A 22,358-nucleotide genomic window follows, 5' to 3' on the forward strand; every position below is an offset into this window, starting at 1 on the left:
TAGTTTTTTCAATACTTTATTGTATACAAAATTATTTTATGTATAGTTAACATTAGAAATGATATTGAATATGAGACCAACAATGAGCTGTTGCAGTTTTTTTTTACTTTGATCTCTTTTATAGAAGGTAATAACAATCTGTGGAAAATGCTTTATTGTATCATGCCAGTATACTACAAGGAATATTTCAAAATAATACAAAAGTAAGCCACAGACTTGACTAAGTGAAGATCAACTCATCCAAAAATCACTTTCCTTAATTTTTCATAGTAATTGCCAGAAGTCCAATAAGCTGATTTTTCCAAGAAGGATCATTCTAATAACTTTGAGTGTTCAATCCGTGCAATGGTCCAGTCAGGCTTTACTCCTTGTGTAAACTCCCTCTGAAATCTAGGGAAAAAAATTACAAATAATGTGAATCTTAACATTAATCCAAATACTTCTTGGATAATTACATAATTTGCAAATGTACAATAGAGGCAGTTTTTAGCAACAAGCTAATGGTTAATCATAAATAAAAATCAAGGGACGCCTGGCTCAGCAGCTGAGCGTCTGCCTTCGGCCCAAGGTAGGATCCTGGAGTTCTGGGATCCAGTCCCACACTAGGCTCCCTGCGAGGAGCCTGCTTCTCCCTCTGCCTATGTCTCTGCCTTCTCTCTGTGTCTCTCATGAGTAAATAAATAAAATCTTAATAAATAAATAAATAAAATCAAAACAAAAAAGTTTTATTTACCAATTCAGTCAAAAATATCCTCACAAAATTAGAACATTCTCCACTAAAATGAGTATTTTTAATGAACTGATATACATTGTAACATCTGCCAGTTCTTAAGAGAAACTTGGGTATTATTCTGCTATTAAATACTAGCTATAACAAATGCTTATTAATATGAGGAAAAATAAATTGGGACTATGGTAATGAAAAGGGTACTTTAATGGAATTTGGTTTATAGACATTAGGTCAATTTTGAAAATAACAGTTTTAGTAGGGAACATCAGAAAAAACAGAGGTGAGCATTGATTATATTGTTATTTAATTATAAATAATGTCTTGAAAAGGAGATGATTCAGATTTTGTATAACAAAGCAAAATTCAATAAAAAGAAGAAAGCACACTTCAAGAAAAGTGAAAAAAAAATAAGGATACATTTACCTTAGTGAAACGATATATTTTCTTTCTTAGGTCATTTTTGGGCTGTTTGTTATTTAAATCAAGTTTATATAGTTTTGGTAACGTACTCTCTTTTAAATAAATATATAATTATTTCTCCACTGACTGGCTCGATTGGTTCGCTGTTCCAAATCTTATTAGCACAAAAGTACATGACAGTGTCTCTTTTAAATCAGTTTCTAACCTAGTAGATAGTACCTACTCATATGCAGGAACCCTTCAATTTTGTATCTGAACTCCTACCAGAGTACCTGGTAGATAAGAAATGATCAATAAACGTCTAGAGAGTGGGATGGTCCATGTGCCAACTGTGGCAGATTTTATTTTCCAACAATGGCTATAACCATATGCCCCATCCCACATGTTCTTCTGCAATGTGACCCTGCTATTTCCCATAAAAAGGTGGAGTCTCTCCATGCCCTTTCAACCACAGGTCCTAGGACTATTTTGACAGGTAGGCTAGGTGGAAATGATGTTCCAATCCCAGGCAAAGCTCCTCACTAGTCTAGCCAACGATCATGTAAAACATGTGAACAGCCTGAGCTACCACAAACCCAAGCCATGAAGAGAGGCCTTGGAGAATGAGATGTTATGTGGAGAAATCAAGGAGCACCAAGGGGGTGTACATGTGTGTGATGAAGCCACTGGGGAAATGAATCCTCCAGCCCCACCACCCTAGTTGATGACAGACGAGGCAAAGAAAAGCCCACAGCTGGGTCTTTCCAAAATTTCTGAGCAGTAAAACAGCAGAGAAAATAAACAGCTGCCTGAAGTGACTGAGTTTGGGAGTGGTTTATAATGTAGCAAGACAGCTCAAATACCTTTTAATTAAATTCAGCAATATTACCTCTTTCTAATTTCTGAACACTTCTGTTTCATGTCCAGTATGTCTTTATGACTTTCTCTCTTCTTAAATAACTTGTCAAATTTCAATCCTTTTCTTCCTAAAGCTCCCTTTAGTTTTCATACCTTCATACTTCCTTCATACTACCTTCCATTTTCTAGAGAAAGGAAACAATGAAATGAGATTAGACTTACTCATAACTTGCACTAAGAAGCTGTTTAGTTTCCACGTTCTGATCCCCCAACTTAACCTGGAATACACTGGCTCCACTTAAAGTTTCACTGGGGATGTTGGCACTGGTTAGATACCAAAAGCACATCAGGATGTTAACAAACTTCCTTCCTTAGAAAAAAAACACACACACACACATACAAATACAAATCACAATAATCTATCATCCATGTATCCACAATGAAAATTAGAAATTGGCAGCAGCTACACAGTTGTTACAGATCATTTTTTGTACTTATTCTATCCTAACTTAAGATACTTATATTGATACTTTTTTATTTTTAGAGAGTTCTCTTAGGGTTTGTGACATATTTGGCTTTTTCTCTGCATCTCAGAAAGAATAGTTATGATTTATTGAACATGTACCATTTATCCAATTCACCTTGCTATGTGCCTAATGTTTATGACAATGTCCTGTGTTAAAATGAGTTAATGAAAAATAAATAAATAAATAAAATACAATCAGTTAATGATCATGGTGCTGGATGCAATTTGAAATATTAGGGGAGAAGATAATATTTATCACTAAAAGTACCTATAGAAATATTTCAAATTAACATGTATATGAAAAATGTTTAACTATTTAAGACTCTATATCAGAAGTGCCTTGGAAAATATGTAAGCAAAGGCTAGATTTCCTGTGTGCCTGGCACATGATACATTTGCAAGTATTTGTAGAAGAAATAAATGAGTCAATAGATTTTTAGGAATAGGTATGCATAGGGAAAAAGGTATGCATTAGACAAGGAGAAGAGCCAGACAACCACTAAAGTTCCTTTCATCCTTTTTCATGCTCTCCAAACAAATCCAATTTGGGAGTTCCATAGTTAGTCTTATTTTCAATAAAGTCATTAACCGATATTATTTATTTTTTCTTTCACATCTTACTCCTATTTAATATACAGCCGGACATTTAAAATGCTGAATTGTTTCCTTCAGGTTAAGAAATATGAAACACAGATATTTTCTATTTGAGACATGATAGCTGCCTTAGACAATTTTCATCAACTTAAGTGACGATGCCCTCTCTTATGAATGAAATAATAGTAGACAATGGTCCCAGATACAAGGGTTTAAGTAACTATCTCCTATCTCTACTCTTCCAGAGTCAGGTCTTTAATGAATGTATTATTTTCCCTGAAGTCTGCTTGTACCAACAAACCCCCCTATTCCATGACTCTCCACTAGTTTAGCTTATCTGGCCAACTATTTATCATTTAAAGCTGACTATGCTTTAGCATTACCTTTCTCATCATAGTAAATGGAGATGTCTCCTGTCGATGTGTATACAATTTCATCTATGTCAGCAGCAAGGGCATTTTTATGGTTGTCAGGTAGTGAAGTAACCTTTTCCTTCAATACATGTAGCACCTGAGTATGGAAAAAGCAAACCATAGTTCACTTGTTGAATTTTCAAATGCCTTTCAAAAAGCAGATGAATTCTTTATGAATTTTTCTAAGCCTATTTTAAAATTTACTACCATATTTACTCATATTCAAAAGCAAGGCTGAAATGCATCAAATTGTTCAACAGTTAATTCCGAATAGAACACTTAGGATAAAGACAAATGAAAGACATAGTTACTTATGCCTTAAGTAGCAAGTCATTCTATTCTGTGCTTTTATATAATCCAAAGTACCAAAGTAAAGACACAGGGACACTGGCTAATGGCACACATACTACTTTTAAGCATAAATAAGGGTAATATGCATCATTCTATCGTAGGAGAATAACATATTTATTTTTTAAAGTAAATTAAAAGTATACTTTACCTCTTTGGCCACAAGTTCTTCCAATAGATCAAATTTACACTGTGACAGTAACTTGGACACATGAGCAAAAGCCTTAAAAAAAAAAAAAAAAGATGGAAAGAGGTTGGTAATCGTTATTGCAAAACACCATACAATGTACAATGCTCATATACAATGCTCATATTTAAGTAGCTTAGTATCACAAAGACTATTTTATGATAAATAAATAATGTCAAATACTATGATTTGTTCAACAGTTAATTGTGTCAAATACTATGCAACATGTCAAATACTAAGTTATCATTGTTAGGCATGACTCTTTCAAATTGATTGGCTTTTCTCTTCTTGTATGGCCTTCCCCTACCATATACAGTGGTGAGCTGATTGCCAATTACGTATCCACTTTCAGGACCTGGGAAAAGATGCTGTGTGTGTACACATTAGCTCCTAAATAAAAATCTTTCTAAAGATTTCCTTTTGAAATAATGAAGTAATCACTGTTATCACTGTAATGACTATAATATGCAACCCTCCTCTTAACCATGACCACAAAGAATTTGAGAAGCAGTACAATCTAGGTTGTACTGGGAGTCTAGAGATTTAGGTTGCAATCTGAACCTCATGAAGATTGGTAAGGCAGGTTTGACAAAGTGGGAAAAAAGGTAATGAGGTTATACAGTTTCATACAGTGGATACCAACTCTGAAGTAGAAGAATCCCATTTTAAAGTAGGGGGAAATGAACTGCAATCCTCCACATCCTTTGCAGTGAGAAATGAAACTGCAGAAGACTCCACTTATCTTTAAGGAGCTTTCAGATGACATGAGAAGGGAAGTGAGTAAACTGACAAGTTCAAGAATTATGATGGGTAAGAACAGGATGACCTGAGCAGAAAAGTCACTTAGGCCAATCTGGGAGGACCAGAGAGAGCCTCTTAAAGAAAGATCTAAGATGAAATCTGAATAACTGGCAGGACAAGGAGGAAGTGCAGACATATCAGGCAGACAATAACTGTTTAGGACGGGATGGGATGGGATGGGATGGATGAGCAGTGTTTCCCCCACATTCATATGTTGAAACCCTAACTCCCAGTACCTCAGAAGATGACTATATTTGGAGAAAGGCTCTTTAAAGAAGTGATTAAAAAAGCTGAGGGTGGGCCTTAATCCAATCTAACTAGTGTCTTTATAAGAGGAAATTTTGACAAAGCACCCAGGGCACATGCACACAGAGGGAAAAAAACCATGTGAGGACACAGACGACAGCCGTTTGCAAGCAAAGGAGAGAAGGAAGCCAAACCTGCCAAAACCTGGGTCTTGGACTTCTATAATCCGGAACTGTGAGAAAATAAAGTTCTGCAGTTTAAGTAACCCAGACTGTGGTATTTGGTTATGTGCTCTGGAAAACTAGACAATAATAGAGTTGAATTCTGAGAAAATGCATATAGCTAAATGGATTTAAGGACCCCTTAAAAACACTTTAAAGGTCCTGAGGGTTCAGAGACACTTTTATATGTCAATAAGCCTTCATGTGAGGAAGACGGGTGGTATTTAGGTAAGAAGAAACAAAGACTATAGTGATCATGGTGAAACCCAATCATTACATTCTAGTTTGGCCAAGCTATGACGTTTGTGTGGCCAAAGATTCCACCAGAACAAATGATCTGATAAGATAATAACAAACCATTAGGAGGCTGCTCTGACCAGGCTTTGATAATATAAGATTGTCTAACCCAAAGAGGCTTCTATGAAATAGCCCTCTAATGCATGCAAGCAAGATACGGGAAAATAAACGCTACATGATTAATGTGGTTTGATGGTGTTACGTAATAGGGAAGCTCAATCATATGCACATATCAATCATGTGATATTGTGATAAGGCTGTAAATACACATTTATTCTTCCTACTGGTTCCTGGCACAGAGGAGCTCCTAAAATAAGCCCCTTTCAACATACCTGAGTTTAGGCTAATGAGGTGACTGTTGTCAGAAGAACCAACCTTGTGATTAGAGGGTTGGAACTTTCAGCTCCACTCCAAGACTTTAGGGGGGGAGAGGAGCTGGGGATTGAATTAATCACCAATGGCCAGTGATTTATCAATCATGCCTACAGAATGGAACGTAAATAAAAACCCTACATGAAGGGATTAGGAGACATTTCAGGTTGGTGAACACGTGGAGGTGTTGGGAAAGTGATGTGCCCAGAAAGCATGGAAGCGCCATACCCTGCTCCACACCCTTCTCTGTACATCTCTTCCATTTTGCTATTCCCGAATTGTGTCCTTTTTAAGAAACTGGAAATAGCCAAGTAAATTGCATTCCTAAGTTCTATGAGCTGTTCTAGCAAATTATCGAACTTCAGGAAGGGCAATGTGGCCAATTTATAACTGGCCAGTCAAATTGAGAAAATGCATATATCCAAATGGATATACTTATGAGTAGCATCTGAAGTGGAGGCAGTCATCTGGGACTGAGCCCTTAACCTATGGGGTCTGCGTTAACTCCAGAGAGTGTCAGACTGTTGCAGGCTGCCCTAATGAGGCCTGGATGACACATGAGAGTCTAGCCTAGAGAGGCTTCTAGGAAATAGCCCTCTTTTTCATAGAAAAGGCTAAATCTGGCAAACAAGATTATAGGAAAACATACAGTATATGATTAATGTGGTTTAATGACAGTAATAGGGAATATATCATGTTATTTGTACGTATTAATGGAAAGCAGGGTCTGTGGAGCTAATAAAGCTTAGTTAGCACTGGACCACCTATTTCTCTGGCTCATGCAATGAATAAAAGCTTCACTAGACTGTACTTAACTATCTCAACTGCTAGTGACTAGAGGACCAACACTGCTTGTAGACTGGGTCACAGGACAGTACATATAATGCATCCTGGAGCCAACTGTTTTATCATCTGAAAAGGATTGTCAGACTAGAATGATGATCCTTAAGATGCCTTTCTGGGGGTGTCTGAGTAGTCTCATTAGTTAAGCATCTGCCTTAGGCTCAGGTCATGATCCCAGGGTTTGGGGATCGAGCCCCACATGGGGCTCTCTGCTCAGGAAGAAGACTGCTTCTTCCTCTCCCTCTGCTGCTCTCCCATGCTTGTGCCCTCTCATTCGGTCAAATAAGTGAATATGATCTTTTGTTTTAAAAAGACTTTTTGTTTTCATGTTCTCTGGTTAAAAAAAAAAAATCTGAATGAACATGATCTGACGATAACTTAATATTCACAACCCAAGATAACATTTTATTGCTGGGAAGTTAGCTTAAGGAGAAAGGGCGAGTGGAGCCCAGGTGAATAGATGAAGTAGCTAAAGTCTTTGCACCAGCCCTAGAATTATACCCATGCAAAGAAAGATACAGTTGTATCAGGAAATCTAGTAGGGAGAAGGTTTTTTGGCTGTGTCCTCTTAAATCTTAGGTGCTGATGAACTGATTTGCCTGATATAAAAGGGTACGTTAAGTAATCAATGGCTTTAGGGAACTGGTAAATATTTGCCATGGATGACACATTCCTTTTGAAAGTCACAATGGTTAAATGGTTAAAGCAAAAACTGACAGATGAGGCAAAAACTGTTTATAGACTGGCTGATGAAGGTGTGGAGATACTACTTAAAAGCAAGGAGGAGGGCTAAAATAGGACCAGAGTGGCTAAAAAGTGTCCCATGTTCCTCTCTGTTCAGAAGATATGGGGCCTAAGGCCTGATTCCTGTCCATGGAGGCAAGAAGATTTCATTCCTTACTGACACATAAATGAGCTGGTACAGTTATGTAATGCTATGAGGTAGACAAGCTCACATATCATTGGTGAGTACGGAGGCGGACAGTGGAATCGTGCCAATTGACCTCTGCATGCACAAAAGACTTTGAGAACTGACACAGCGGAGATTTACCTCTTATAATGCTATTAATCAAGCTTGCCCTTTGCTCTCTAATCTTCTTATAAACACACAAAGCAGTCAAGAGTTGACGCAAGGAAGCAGGAACCAGGAGTTAACATCAACACTGATTGTACAAAGTTGGAAACAACTTAGGACTGACAGGTCGTACAAATAAATATAAAAACGGCTGTGTTTACAGAAACAATCTGAGATAAATTAGGACTATATCACTATCAGTATACGATCAGCACTGTGAAATGGTTGCAGTTACAAGTTTAAGCAATATGACAGTTTTGAGTTAGGAAGCAGACTAGGACTTCTGAAACGTTTGGGAATGACCAACTCTCTAGGTGATCCAAAACAAATTTTTATAGAGGGACTTTCCTCCCAGAAAAATGCCTGGACCCACACAATCCGTAAAGGGCAGCCCAGCTGGCTCAGCGGTTTAGCGCCTGCCCTCAACCCAGGGTGTGATCCTGGGGACCCGGAATCAAGTCCCACGTTGGGCTCCCTCTGCCTGTGTCTCTGCCCCTCTCTCTCTGTGTCTTTCATGAATGGATAAACAAAATCTTAAAAAAAAAAAACAGATTAAAAAAAAAAAAACTGTAAAAAATCTCAGGACCCAAAGTGACCCTTATGTGGCAAGGGTCAGGCCAGGGAATTATCAGTCCCTGGGAAAGAGACACAATAGGCAGGGGGTCAGGGCTATGAATCGCCAAAGGCTATTTCTCAGGGTGCGGGGTGCTGTGTGCCTATCAGCCACCAGTTGGTCTCAGCAAATTCTCTGAAAGGGGAAAACTGCTTATCCCTAGGTTCTTCTCTAAAGCGCATTGTGGGGAAGGATTAGGGAGGGGGTCGGGAGACGGGCAAGGAAGCTCTACTCACAGAAAGATCTGTTTGGGCAGCCTGGTGGCCCAGTGGTTAACCATCTGCCTTGGGCCCAGGCCGCAACCCTGGAGACCCGGGATGGAGTCCCACGTCGGGCTCCCTGCATGGAGCCTGCTTCCCCCTCTGCCTGGGTCTCTGCCTCTCTCTCCCTCTCCCTCCCTCTCTCTCTCTTTCTCTGTGTGTGTGTGTGTGTCTCTCGGTGTATGTCTCCATGAATAAATAAAATCTTTAAAAAAAGAAAAAAGGGGCAGCCCCGGTGGCTCAGCAGTTTAAGCGCCACCTTCCGCCCGGGGCCTGATCCTGGAGACCTGGGATCGAGTCCCACGTCGGGCTCCCTGCATGGAGCCTGCTTCTCCCTCTGCCTGTGTCTCTGCCCCTCTCTCTCTCTCTCTCAATAAATAAATAAATAAATAAATAAATAAATAAATAAATAAATAAATATTTTCTTAAAAAGGGGAAAAAAGATAAAGTTCTGTTTTTCTCCCCCAAATTACACCGTTGCACCGTCTTACTCTTGCAAAAACAATCGTTAACTACTCATTCATGTATCCAGCAAAGGTCTGCGCGCTGCCTACTGTGCGCCAGGCACCGCCTCCTCGACCGTGTAGAAGAATCGCGTTCAGGAACGATTAAAGCCGTGGTAGCTTTTGAGTGGCAGAGATGGGCTTTGAATCGCATCCATTTCTATCGGATTCAAAACCTGTAGGCGGAAAAAGAAACCGGGGGGCTCCACCCAGGCGGTCCCAACCGGACCCCGCACTCCTCGGCGACCTTGCGAAGCATCAGCAGAAGCTGAATTGAATGAAGCCCCAGAAGGAGCCTCGGGCTCCGCGTCTGGGTCCCTAACCGCCCCCCCCCCCTTCGGATTAACTGCAGAAAACGCATCGCTGGACCCTTTTCCCCCCTTTTTTGCGTGTTAACAGCTCAACCCCCAACTCCGCAAACCAACCTGCTTCGCTCCCTCGGAGAATTCCGCGATGCTGAATTCCTGGTCGAAATAGGCCCAGATTAGGAAGGCGTAAATTCGAGTCCGAACCCAGTTGATGGGGTTGGAGAATCCCAGGATGATCATTTTGGTTTTCTGGCGCGGCTGGGGCGGCTCCTCGGCGCTGTAGGTGCGCCGGGCGTCGGCGGGGAAGGCGGAGAGGGCCGCGCGCGGGCCCGGGGGGCTGAGCAGCGGACGCGGCGGGCCCCGAGCGAGCAGCGCCGAGGCCCCGGCCCCGCGAGGAAGCGGGGCCGCTCCGGAGCCGAGGCGGCGGCGACAGAAGCAGCAAAGTCCAGCCAACGGTGGCCTCACGTCGGCTCCCCCGGGGGCCCGGGGTCCGGCGGACCCGCCCGGCAGCGGCGGCGGCTTGAGCAGCAAGCGGGGCCGCAGGCGGACGGCCAGCGCCATTTTTATGACTTCTCACCCCACTTCCTGTCTGTGCTGCGCCGAATGGACGTCGGCGGGAAACCAGCGGAGCGGCTTCCGGAGAAGGAGCCTAGCGATAAAGCGGGCCTGCCTGCTGCTGCCGCCGCCTCTGGCGAGTCAGCCCCGCTCCGGGTCTCACCGAGAGGACTCCGCGTCCTCAGCGCCTCCGCGCCCGCGACCCAGCTCTCCAGCCAGCCGCGCTCGGCGGGGCCGCCGTTCCGCGGACCTTTTTTTTCTCTCCGGCTCGTGTTTCCGGGCGGATGGCGCGCTGAGGAGCGCAGCGCACCAGGTTTCCTGGACTCGGAGGAGGACGGGCGTGGGCGGCCATGGCCTTTCAGCGTGTCCCGGTTCCCCGGCTCGAGGGCGTCTCGCAGGACCGGTTTATGCAGCAGCTCTATCCGCAGGTAAGGCGCTCCCTACCACGTAGCGCGGCTCCGAATGGTTCCTTGCGGCCCAGGGTATGGGGAGGAAGCAGCGAGCGGCTGGGGCCGCGGGGGCGCGCGGGGCGTGGGGCGGACCCATCGGCTCCGTGCTCCGGGGAGAACAGCTCCACGTTCGCGGGCAGGACAGCAGCACGACGGCGGGGAGCTGAGTGCGAGAAACGGCGGGCCTGACAAGCACGGCCGGCTGCGAAGGTGGCCTTCGGGGGACCCCCTTGCTCGCTAGGCCTCCTTCCGTTACCATGGCAACGGGGGGGGGAGGCTGGTTGGTTGGTTTTCTCCCAACCCCACGCCGCCTCCGCCTCTCGCCCCGGGTTTCCGGAAGCTCAGGGCAGGCATCCCCGCCCCGGCTGGTCGAGCGGAAAGGTGGCCCGTGGAGTCCGCTCGCGGTGCTGGATTCACAGCAGCAGGCGTTTCGCTGCACTGAGCCAAAAGGGGAGGAAGCGGTGGGAATGCGTCGGGAAGCTTGCCCCGGCCCTGGATTCCGACTACCCCGGGTTCCCACGGTGCAGGGGTTGGACTCTCTTCGTGTGTGTGATTTTGAACCTCAGCTCTTCAACAGAAACCTCAAGAGGAAAATATTAAGGAGGAGCGAAGTATTTTTACCTGCAGTGCTTTGTAAGGGGATCCCTACTTGAGGAAAACTGGGACTGGAGAGCCCGGCCGATCCCTAAAGAAACAATAATCCGCAAGGTTGAAGTAGGTTTATGGTAGACCCCCTCGCTCCCGACGGATTTTGCTTGATGTTTACAAGGGTGGTCAGAGAGCTAGAGTTCTCACTATTGAAAAAAGCAGGAATGGGCAGCACGGGTGGCTCAGCGGTTTAGCGCCTGCCTTGGGCCCAGGGCGTGACCCCGGGGTCCCGGGATCGAGTCCCGCGTCGGGCTCCCTGCATGGGGCCTACTTCTCCCTCTGCCTGTGTCTCTCATGAATAAATAAAATCTTTTTTTTTTTTTTTTTTAAAGCACGAATGTTTTGTTTTTGTTTTTGTATTTTAGGAGTTTGCAACCTACAGAGAGGATCTAAGCCTTTATTTGTTGGTCTAGTGCTGTATGGTTTGTGGTTGCCCTCACCATCTCCATCTCAGGACTGTGTTGGTATAAGATGCTTGTAGAGCACTGAGGAGAGGCAGGGATATATGTGGAAATGCTTTGTAAGAAACATGGTGAAGGGCATTTTTTAACGTGATCTTCCCAGACATGATACATAATGTGTCACAAAGAAAGCATCACTGTTTCTTAAAGTAGAAAATTGCCAACAACACTGTGGTCACAATGTAATAAACTTAGAAGTGAGTAAAACTGCAAAATAAGGTCTTTCTGCTTGGAAACCTTGAAGAATATCTATGAGGCGGCATAGTCTTCAGATTTTTTTTTAAATATTTTTTTTTAATATATTTTTTTGATTTTATTTTTACTTATTCTTGACAGACACAGAAAGAGAGAGGCAGAGACCCAGGCAGAAGGAGAAGCAGGCTCCATGCAGGGAGCCCGATGTGGGACTCGATCCTGAGACTCCAGTATCAGGCCCTGGGCCCGAAGGCAGGCGCTAAACCACTGAGCCACCCGGACTGACCTTTTATTTTTAATATTTTATTTTATTTTATTTTTATTTATTCATGACAGACACGAGAGAGAGGCAGAGACACAGGCAGAGGGAGAAGCATTTTTTAAAAGATTTTATTTATTCATTCATGAGTGACACAGAAAGAGAGGCATAGACACAGGCAGAGGAAGGAGCAGGCTCCATGCAGGGAGCCCGATGTGGGACTCGATCCTGGATGTCCAGGATCAGGCCCTGGGCCGAAGGCAGGCGCTGAATCACTGAGCCACCCCAGGATCCCCAGTCTTCAGATTTTTAACGTGTTTTGATAATTAACAGTGTGATATAGGTGCATGAAAAGATAGACCAGAGAAATAAAAAAGTCTGGAGATACACATACATCCAGAAATAAATTTCCGTTTATATGGAGATTTAGGATGTGTTGAATTGAATGTTAAAAACGACTGGGGCACACCATTTGCTTCGATGTGGATGGAACTGGAGGGTATTTTTTTTTTTTTTTTTTTAAAGATTTTATTATTTATTCATGAGAGACACAGAGAGAGAGGCAGAGACACAGGCAGAGGGAGAAGCAGACTCCATGCAGGGAGCCTGATGTGGGACTCGATCCTGGGTCTCCAGGATCACACCCCGGACTGAAGGCAGGCGCCAAACCGCTGAGCCACCCAGGTTGCCCCGGAACTGGAGGGTATTATGCTGAGTGAAATAAGTCAATCGGAGAAGGACAAACATTGTATGATCTCATTCATTTGGGGAATATAAAAAATAGTGAAAGGGAATAAAGGGGAAAGGAGAAAAAATGAGTGGGAAATATCAGAAAGGGAGACAGAACATGAGAGACTCCTAATTCTGGGAAAGGAATTAGGGGTGGTGGAAGGGAGGTGGGCGGGGGGTGGGGGTGACTGGGTGATATTCTATATGTTGGCAAATTGAACACCAATAAAAAATAAATTTATAATACAAAAATCACTGGGACAAAGGAACTTTTTTGTTTTTAAAGATTTTATTTATTTATTCATGAGAATCACAGAGAGAGAGGCAGAGACACGGGCGGAGGGAGAAGCAGGCTCCATGCAAGGAGCCCAATGCGGGACTCGATCCCAGGATCACTCCCTGGGTTGGAGGCAGATGCTAAACCACTGAGCCACCCAGGAGTCCTGCAAAGGAATTTTTAAATAAATGGTGCTGGGGCAACTGAATAGTCACTTAAAAAATGATAAAATTATATTTATGTCTGACACCATACACAAGAGTTATCTTTAAATGGATCAGAGATGCAAATGTATTTAAAAAAAAAAAGAAACTATACAGTACCAGAGGGAAACATGGGTAAATTCCTCTATAATGTAGATCTGTGGAAGGACTTTGTAACTGTGCCTGAAAATTCAGGTGTAGTGAAAGATTAAAATTTGAATACATAAAATTCAAGCTGGGGGGGGGATACCTGGGTGGCTCAGTGGTTGAGCATCTGCCTTCAGCTTGGGGTGTGATCCTGGGGTCCTGGGATCGAGTCCCCTGTCAGGCTCCCTGCATGGAGCCTGCTTCTCCCTCTGCCTGTGTCTCTGCCTCTTTCTCTCTGTTTCTCATGAATAAAATAAATAAAATCTTAAAAAAAAAATACAAGCTGGGAAAAAAATATTTGCAACATGTTTCATAAAAGGGCTGTGAAAACCCATGTATGTAAAGAACTTTTAAAAATTAAAGGGTGGGGTGTGAAAGGCCACAAGTCTGATAAAATGTGAGCAGTTGTCGCCTCTAAACATGAAAAGATATTCAGCTTTACTCAGAACTTAAAGCCACACTGAAATACCATTTCTTATCTATCATTGGCAAAAATCAGAAGGCCACTTTTTAATAATAACAATACTCTGTGGCTCTGTAATACTTGAGGCTGTGAAGAAACTGGCACTCAAATACTTTATGCCAAGTGGTGCAACCCTTGTGAAGGGGAATTTGGTATCTATGTCTCTGTGTTTACGGTATGATCCAGCCGTCCCTCTTTTAGGAGTTTACTTTAGGGATTACTGGAAATAACCTAAAAAAAACTTTGCATAGGAGAGTGATTAAATTGTTCATTTACACTATGGTATACAAAGTTGTAAAAAAGAATGAACTGATAGCAGTGATTTCCAGGATATATTTTTAAATTAAAAAAAATCAAAAGAAAATACATAACATGCCACCTTTTTGTGTAAAAAAGAAGGGGAAATAAAGAAGTATATATGTTTTTGGTCTTGTTGCAAAACAAAACAAAAAACTGGATTGATAAACCAGAAATGAGACTAATTATAGGGCTTGATTGTGTACGAGGTGGAAGAATGTGACTGGTGTGACCTTTTTGTATAGTTTGGACTTTGGGGATCACATTAATGTTTTCAATTCTAAAGTAATAGTAATAAAATTAACAAGAATGAGGAATGATTTAAAAACCTAAAATTCTAATATAGAATGTAAAAACAAGGAGAAGAAAGATAAGTAACCCAAGTCACTTTTGAATATAATACTCTGTGTCCTCAGTCTAAAAACTAAAATGATTGTAAAGAAATACTGAGCTTTAGTTAATAGACTTGCTTTATATATTGATGTGACTTAGCAATTGTGAAAGTACTTACCGTGAATTTGTGCAATTGATTAAACATTGAGGATGATGGAAGTGAAGTTTCTCACTGTTAAGAGAGATATAAATAAAAATTAAAATGAATCTTATGGTAAAAGATCAGAAGGGAGGTATCAGTATTATGGCTCATATATACATGCGTTAAATGTATATATAGTATATATGCCTGCTTGGAGAGAGATAAGTAGATATGGTATATACCTATGTGGGGTGTATGTCTGTGTGTGTATGTGTGTACACGTATTTGGGAAAGGGGGAAATGAGTATACACAGACTTCCACGTATTTCCCAGCTCTGTTCACTGAGAAAGCGTAGAAGTAATGATACCCCAATAGCAATGAACACACTTAACACCCAGACCATGGTTTCTAAGTAGCATTCCCTTTAAAGAAGCCAGAGCTGCTTGAAGAAATGACTGTAGGGCTGGGATGGAAAAAGTATAAAAGGATTCTGTGTGGTGTTTCTTTTGTTTTGTTTTGTTTTGTTTTTGCTATAAAGTAAGGAAGTGTTCAGGTAAAGTCACAATAGCCAGCTTGTTTTGGATCCTCCTGGCCAAATCTAAGATAATTTGAGCATCAACATTTTATCAGTAGATTATAACCAAGTGAATAAAATTAATAAGTGGAGATAAGTAAATTAGAGCATTTTGACATTAGAATGCCAGCTAATATAGAAGATGATGAAATTTTTAAAAATCATGATTTTTTGTATTCATCATAGCATAATTAATTCAGGCAGGAATTACTGATCAAAGTTAACACCACAAATAGAAAACAATATCATGTGCTACCTGATATGCTACACTGAGAAGGGCACAACATTGCTTCTTTGGCACATTGCTTCCCAAAGTAGGTGACTTGAATATTAAAGAAACGTCAGATAAGCTGAAGTTGAAGGGCATTCTACAAAATAACTGGCCTATACTTTTCAAAAATGTCAAGGTCATGTAAGAAAAATGCTGAGGAACTGTTACAGAATAAGAGAGACATGGCAACTAAATGCAATGTGGCATCTCAGAAAGAGGAAAAAACCCCAACAACTATAAGGGATATTATTACGACAGTTAGCAAAATTTGGATATGGACTGTGAAGTAGTAGTAGTAGTATATCAGTGTTAAATGTAATTTTGATAATTATTCTGTGGCTAAGTAAGAAAATGTCTTTGTTCTCAGGAAATATACTCAGGTTTTTGGAGATGAAGGTGTATGATGTCAGCAACTTACCTTCAAGTAGTTAAGGAAAATTTAATTCTTAATAATATGTTTGTCTCTATACACATAGTGAGAGTGAGAACAAATGGTAAAATAAATGGGGCAAATGTTAAATTAACAGTTGGTGAATCAGAGTAGAGAGTATATGGGAGTTCTTTGTTCTTGCAACTTTTCCACAAGTTTGAAATAGTATCAAAATAAAAGGTTAAGAACAATATTGACTATAAAATATACATTTTAATCATTTATATTTTTGTCATAAATAATGCTTGTGAAACTACTTTTTTTAAAGATTTATAAAGATTTATTTATTTGAGAGTAATAGCAAGCATGCGGGTGGGGAGGGCAGAGAGAGAGAGAGAGAGAGAATCTTGAGCAGACTCCCCACTGAGTGCTGGAGCCCCAGAAGCAGGACTCAATCCCATGACCCATAAGATCACAACCTGAGTGGAAATCACTAGTTGGATGCTCAGCTGACTGAGTCACCCAGTCGCCCTGATAATTCTTTAAATAATGTTGATTTTTTGTCCTCAGCTAATGATGGTACTACTATTTCCTTTTATTTGTTTTCCTAATGTTAAAATTTTGTTCTAAGTATATTATATTGCTGTTCTTCCTATTTTAGTTAATAGCATGAATTGTCAAAAGACTTGAGTTTGAGCATCTTAGGATGCAGAATCATTTCTTACTGTTTTTGTTCTTCTATTGCCAAATATAACTCCATATATATTTTCATTTTCCCTAATTTTTTTCTGTTGTATATTTTCCCAACTTACAGAGAAAACCTCTAGTGTTGGAAGGAATTGATTTGGGGGCATGTACAAGCAAATGGACGGTGGATTACCTGAGCCAAGTTGGAGGGAGCAAAGAAGTAAAGATTCATGTTGCTGCAGTTGCCCAGATGGACTTCATTAGTAAGAACTTTGTATATAGGTATTTTCTTCTGAGGTTTACTCTGGGACTACAAATAACTTCTTTAAAATCTTTAAGATATTTTTATATTATTATACAAAGACCGTGTGGCATTTCATCTTTTGGCTATTTTGATATAGTCATGGAACAGCTTACTAATTTTTAAAGAGTGGGTTTTAAAAGGCAAAAATTCTGAGTTGTTACAATTATATAAAGACATTTTCAAAGACCATTTTTCATATAGGGTGTATGCCTGATACCTAGGCATAGGTATCAGGATAGGTTTTCTTTTTCTGCTCTCTCCAGAAATATATAGGACATGTAGTTGCTATGTTTGGTATAGTTTTTCATCAACTTGGATAGCTTTCAAAAAATCGTATTAAATTTTCTCTTTTGACAAAATAAACTTAAATACTTTTAATTTCCCTTGTGGTTGTCATTTTATGCTTTGAGATGAGATGTCTTAAAAGTAAGATAGTTAAAAGATGCTGAATGTCCAAACTTGAAAGTTTCAGATGTCAATAATCTTATAGATTTAATGTTATTTATTCCCAGAAGTTTCATTAAAAATGTTAAAAAAAACCAAATTTTTATATTCTGAGCACGGGCAGTTTCCAGCAAATTCAGTCTTTTGAAAAACTATGTAGTTCACAAAAGACGATTTTTAAAGAAAGGTAGTTCTCACTGTTCTTCCAGAGTTTAGAGATGAGTAAATAGAGCTTCTAATGTCCAGAGTCATTCCTTTCTCATTAGAGTTTTCCAAGCTCATATAGTAGCTTGCCAAAACATTTCTTAGTTTTTGATCCTTTGAATATCCACCATTATAGTTTTGGTTTTTAATAGGCCGTGAATTGAATTTAATTGCCGTAAGTTTTTCTAAGTGTAAGAACTTTCCATTTTTTATTAAATCAAAAAGGTGGAAGCAAGTGCTGGAATGATGAACATTTTTAGGTCGGCCGTTAATGATGTTTATTTTCCAGAGAGTCCAAAGCCATAACAAATGGGTATTGAAACTTCATCTAAAAATTGCTTTGCTATTTTGTCATGTTCCATAAACTTTTCAAAACTTGTTTTTGAATCACATACATTATGTAATAGTTCCTATCCCAGCTTTCTCCAAGCCTTTCATTAGAGCAACTGAAGAATTGCAAGATTATTTTCTTAGTGCAAGAAAAAAATAGATTTAGTCATTTTGGCAGTTACTGGGGAGTAGGAAAAAAGGGAGACATCTAGGTCAGAGAGAGTCTAGAAAGGAAGAAATCCTACACACATATATCATCATTATCACTTCAGTTTAAAGTTGCATGTCTGCTTATTAAATATTTGAGGAGCAATACATTTCCAAGTCTTAGCTTTTACTTCTTTCTTCTGGGTGGCTCTCATTGTTCTTCCTGAATCAGGGTACTGTGAACGGGAGGAGTCATGTGTGGTGAAAGAATACTGTTGGTATTCTTCTGGTTATAGATTTAAAAAAATAAATCAGTCTGACTCTTATGAGCTTAACTGCTCTGTCACATCATCTAATTCATGTCATCATCTTGCTCTTATTGTTTATTATACTTTTATCATTCCTGATCTTGGTTTGCAAAGCAGCTTTTGCAAATGGGGAACAGAAAAGTGAAGATTTTTTTCCTTGTTTCAAATGTTGGTAACTGCTTTCATGCTGCTGAAATGGTTTAGTATCATTGTTGTTAACCCCACCATTTGTTCTTTACTGAACACTTACTATATATCAGGTGCTGTGCCATGCATCCTAGGTTATATTAATCATTTAATTTAGGAACAATCTATGAGGTAGTTTTGTTTTCAGTAATTATACAATTAAGAAAATGGAGGCTTAAAAACATTAAGTAACTTGCCCAAGATCATATAGCTTGAAATAATGGAACCAAACTTATACCCAAATTTGCTTGACTCCACAGAACCCATGATCCTAACCCCTCTTTGATATTATCTCCCTTACTAGTCTGTCTCCCAGTCCAGACAAATGGAACTTAAATAACAGATGTCCTTCTTTTTGAAACATGCACAGGATAGATAAAACCTTGAGTCTAAGAAACTTTTAATTCATACCTCATTTCCCCCCTCTCAGCTTTGCTTCTACAGAAGCTCTGAGAGGCACCACTTCCTAAGGAAAAAGATTGCTGAGAGCACCCAAGTTCTGCTTCTGGAATTTTTTTTTACTCTATCTGCCCTGTTCTTGTAAAGGTTTTGAAACACTTTTGAGTTTTCCCTCATAAAAAGATAAGCCTGGGCAACGGCACCAATTACAGGGGTAGCTCTGGACCTGAGAGGCTTCCATATTTTCCCCAAAGTCTTCCAGAGTTGCTTTGGTAGAAATGAAGGGTATATGGTGAGGTCAGAGATGGAAAACATTGCATAGGAAGATGCCAAGTAAATTTGTTGATATAATTAACTAAAAACTGTAGTAGCAAATGGGTCTGAGCAGATGGTAGACTCCTCTCTTGCAATGCTCACTCTTCTACATAATCATCAGCAGTGTCTTCAAGTTCAGATTGACATTCACGCCCACAGGACCCACTAGTCCATAATCTGGCATTAGATTCACTTAGCTTTGTAAAAAGATACAAGGCAGGAAAGCACATACTAGCAGTATAGTATCAGTGGGACTCCTCATGCCAATCCAGGAGCCATTTTTGTCTCACCAACTGACAGCTTACTTCCAAGGGAACAAGATTATAAAGATGGGCACAGACACATATTAGCTAAATTAAGCCACATAGTCCACAGAAACCAGTGATATGAAATGGCACATAAATTTAGCTTCTGTGTTCCTACAAGGGACAAACTCAATTACAAGAGTTATACCACACACAGGGGAAAGCCAGATCCTTTACTTTTTAACAAATACTTATAATCCACTCATCAGCCTTTTAGTCCAAATGTAGTTCATCAATCAAGAGTCATTTTTACAATAAGCATGGTTAACTGATATCACAGCAGACATTCACATTTATCTTAACCCAGTAGGTTTCTACAAAAACCTTGCTAGGAAAAGGTAAGCCCAAGGTCATCTTATAGAGAAGGAGAAAGGGTTTTTGCTAACACTTTCTCCTCACTTCCTCAGTACAGATTCCAAGTAGAAAGATTTGGTGGTAAGAGTGAAAGGACTAAAACAAAAGGAGAGAGAGAAAAGACTACTACTCTTAATCAGAGGTTTGGAAGCTGGAGTGCAGTGGCGGTTGTGAGGAGAGGCTTTTGACCCAGATGCTCTTGAGGACTTTATTGTCTTGATGTTACTGTTGTCATCTTCATATAGGGGTCAGTACTTTTGATTCTAGATTGTTGAAGGGACTGGATGGAACCAAAGAAATGGTAGCCCTCCAGGTTCTCAAGAGTGAGCTAAAAGGAAATGAACTCCTTCTGTGATGTTCAGCCCCGTTTAAAATGAGATTAGGAGATAGCCATTTGAACAGAAATATGGAGGAAGAATAAAACTTGGTCGCTTCCCTGAATTCTCCTTAAGGTATTCCTCAGAATTCTTAAAATGATGGAGTGGTGAAGAAGATTGAGAGCAATGTTGTGGGCTTCTGTTTTCTGTGGTACTGCCAAAAGGCAGGAAGATCAGAGAGTGAAGGACTTGATCTTCACTGGACCATTTGCCTACTGTCTCTTCCAAAATAGCACTTAGTATTTTGTCCGATTCCTTAGTCACAGGACTTGTTTTGCTATGACACTTGAAGTAGCAAGTTTGAAAGTTTGTTTATATCCAGATGTAACCAGATACCATAGAAACCTTTTTCTAACAGTAACTTGGAATAGGCAGATATTAACATAAAAGGATTCATCTGTCCTATAGATTTAAAAGTCTTTAATTTTTGAAATCATAATTTTAGACAATCTAGGTCAAATAAGCACACTGCTAAATGAATTTTTAAAATTTAGAATTACACATAATTATAATAAATAATTATAATTATATAATTATAATAAAATAATTATAATAAATATTATGGATATTGTAAAATAGAAGGTCATATACAACTCCAACAAGCCTATATATATACTGATAAGGGTATGACTAGTTGATTTACTATTAGGTCCAATTATAATAAATAATTATAATAAATTAATAATATAATAAAATTATGGATATTGTAAAATAGAAGGTCATATACAACTCCAACAAGCCTATATATATACTGATAAGGGTATGACTAGTTGATTTACTATTAGGTCCAAGACTACTTTTGTGTTTATTTCAGAACTTTACCTTTTGATAAGTTGGTTCAGAGGGCAGCTGAAGAAAAGCATGAAGAATTCTTTATTTCAAAGGTAACTGCTTTGAATGGATTTTCTTTAAGAAGCATTAATATGTATATACTAGTTGGATTTTCTTGTACAAGAACATTAGATACAAGAGCCTTCTCTGATAGCTGTTTTTAAGATTCGGTTGTATATGCCATAGATGCAGTTTTGCTGTTTATTAGATCTCAAACCTTGACTAAATTATTTTTCTGTGCCTCGGTATACTCATCTATGAGATAGGAACAATAATAGTTCCTATTTGATAAGGTTTTTGTGATAGTTAATTAAATAAAATCTGTAGAGTACTTAGCACAATGCCTGACATGTGGAAACTACTCACTAAATGTTAGCGATTAATAATACACTCTTTGAAAATGCTTTAGTCTGATACATAAAGTTCAAATGCTGAAGGAGAACTTTATTTTCATATCTTATTGGCTATTAAAACTACTTCTATATTATTATTATCAATGTGATTTTTGTTGTATTTGTTATAACATTTATTCAGGATTAAATGCAGAAGAATTCTACTTACATTATAGTCCAATTTTAAATAATCCAATTTAAGTTTCTTGAGATAAAGCATGGAGGCATATATATATAAATACATTTTAAAAAAAATTCACTGTTATCTCAAAAGCACATTTTAAAAATAAACTGCTTTTTAAGCTTTGAATAAAGCTGTTGTCTGCATCTGAGCCAGCCAGGCTGGTGGTCGGTTTGGTTGTGACAGGTGCTGCTACTCACCGTTCTCACAACAGGTGGTGGTTATACTAGACTACCACCAGGATCCCTCAAGCTCTGCAGGTCTGAGTCTGCAGTATGATTTAGATTGTCTGCTGAAACTGATTCCACTGACTATATCTGAACTAACTGTGTATTCATCTTATTTACATACTTTCCATACTTTTTAGATGTAAATCCTTTATCTTGCCTTGGTTTCTTTTACTTCACTTGACATTTCACAGCTATTTAAATCTGTACTGCTCATTACTCTTGGATAGGAAAGTTCTCAAGGTCAACGGCATACACATGTATATTTATGTCTTAAAATTAGGGAAGGTATGTAAATAAGATGAATTTAGACTGTCCGCTCAGTCTTCCAGGAAGCAGGGGCTAAGATGGAATTAGGAGTGCAGACAGGTTTATGGGGGAGTAATACTTTTGAAAGGA

The 22,358-nt window shown here is 39.8% G+C and overlaps 2 protein-coding genes across 4 annotated transcripts in view; one reads left to right on the plus strand and one right to left on the minus strand.

Annotated features, from left to right (window-relative positions):
- Nucleotides 1–10,262, minus strand: MAIP1 (matrix AAA peptidase interacting protein 1). Of its 3 annotated transcripts, none has more exons than XR_011997902.1 (5): nt 9,712–10,262; nt 4,020–4,091; nt 3,491–3,617; nt 2,019–2,172; nt 1–390 (listed from the first exon to the last, which is right to left on the minus strand). XR_011997902.1 is itself a non-coding variant. In XM_026002595.2 (5 exons), exons 1-5 carry the CDS (start codon nt 10,153–10,155, stop codon nt 312–314), a joined length of 870 nt encoding a protein of 289 aa, XP_025858380.1. In that variant the 5' UTR covers nt 10,156–10,249; the 3' UTR covers nt 1–311. The 3 variants fall into 3 exon arrangements, 1 of the variants encoding a protein (XP_025858380.1); XM_026002595.2 differs by lacking the exon at nt 2,019–2,172 and adding an exon at nt 2,210–2,357 and having other exon boundaries at nt 9,712–10,249; XR_003235541.2 differs by lacking the exon at nt 2,019–2,172 and adding an exon at nt 2,210–2,311 and having other exon boundaries at nt 251–390; nt 9,712–10,261.
- The window catches only part of TYW5 (tRNA-yW synthesizing protein 5), a 22,933-nt gene continuing 10,812 nt past the window's right edge, over nt 10,238–22,358 (plus strand). Inside the window, exons 1-3 of the mRNA XM_026002594.2 lie at nt 10,238–10,577; nt 16,783–16,937; nt 21,143–21,212. Of these exons, the coding sequence (XP_025858379.1) occupies nt 10,500–10,577; nt 16,783–16,937; nt 21,143–21,212 (303 nt within the window). The 5' untranslated portion in view covers nt 10,238–10,499. The remainder of the gene's footprint in view (nt 10,578–16,782; nt 16,938–21,142; nt 21,213–22,358) is intronic.

The sequence above is a fragment of the Vulpes vulpes genome, chromosome 16, assembly GCF_048418805.1.
Source record: "Vulpes vulpes isolate BD-2025 chromosome 16, VulVul3, whole genome shotgun sequence".
NCBI classification, from domain to species: Eukaryota; Metazoa; Chordata; class Mammalia; order Carnivora; family Canidae; genus Vulpes; species Vulpes vulpes.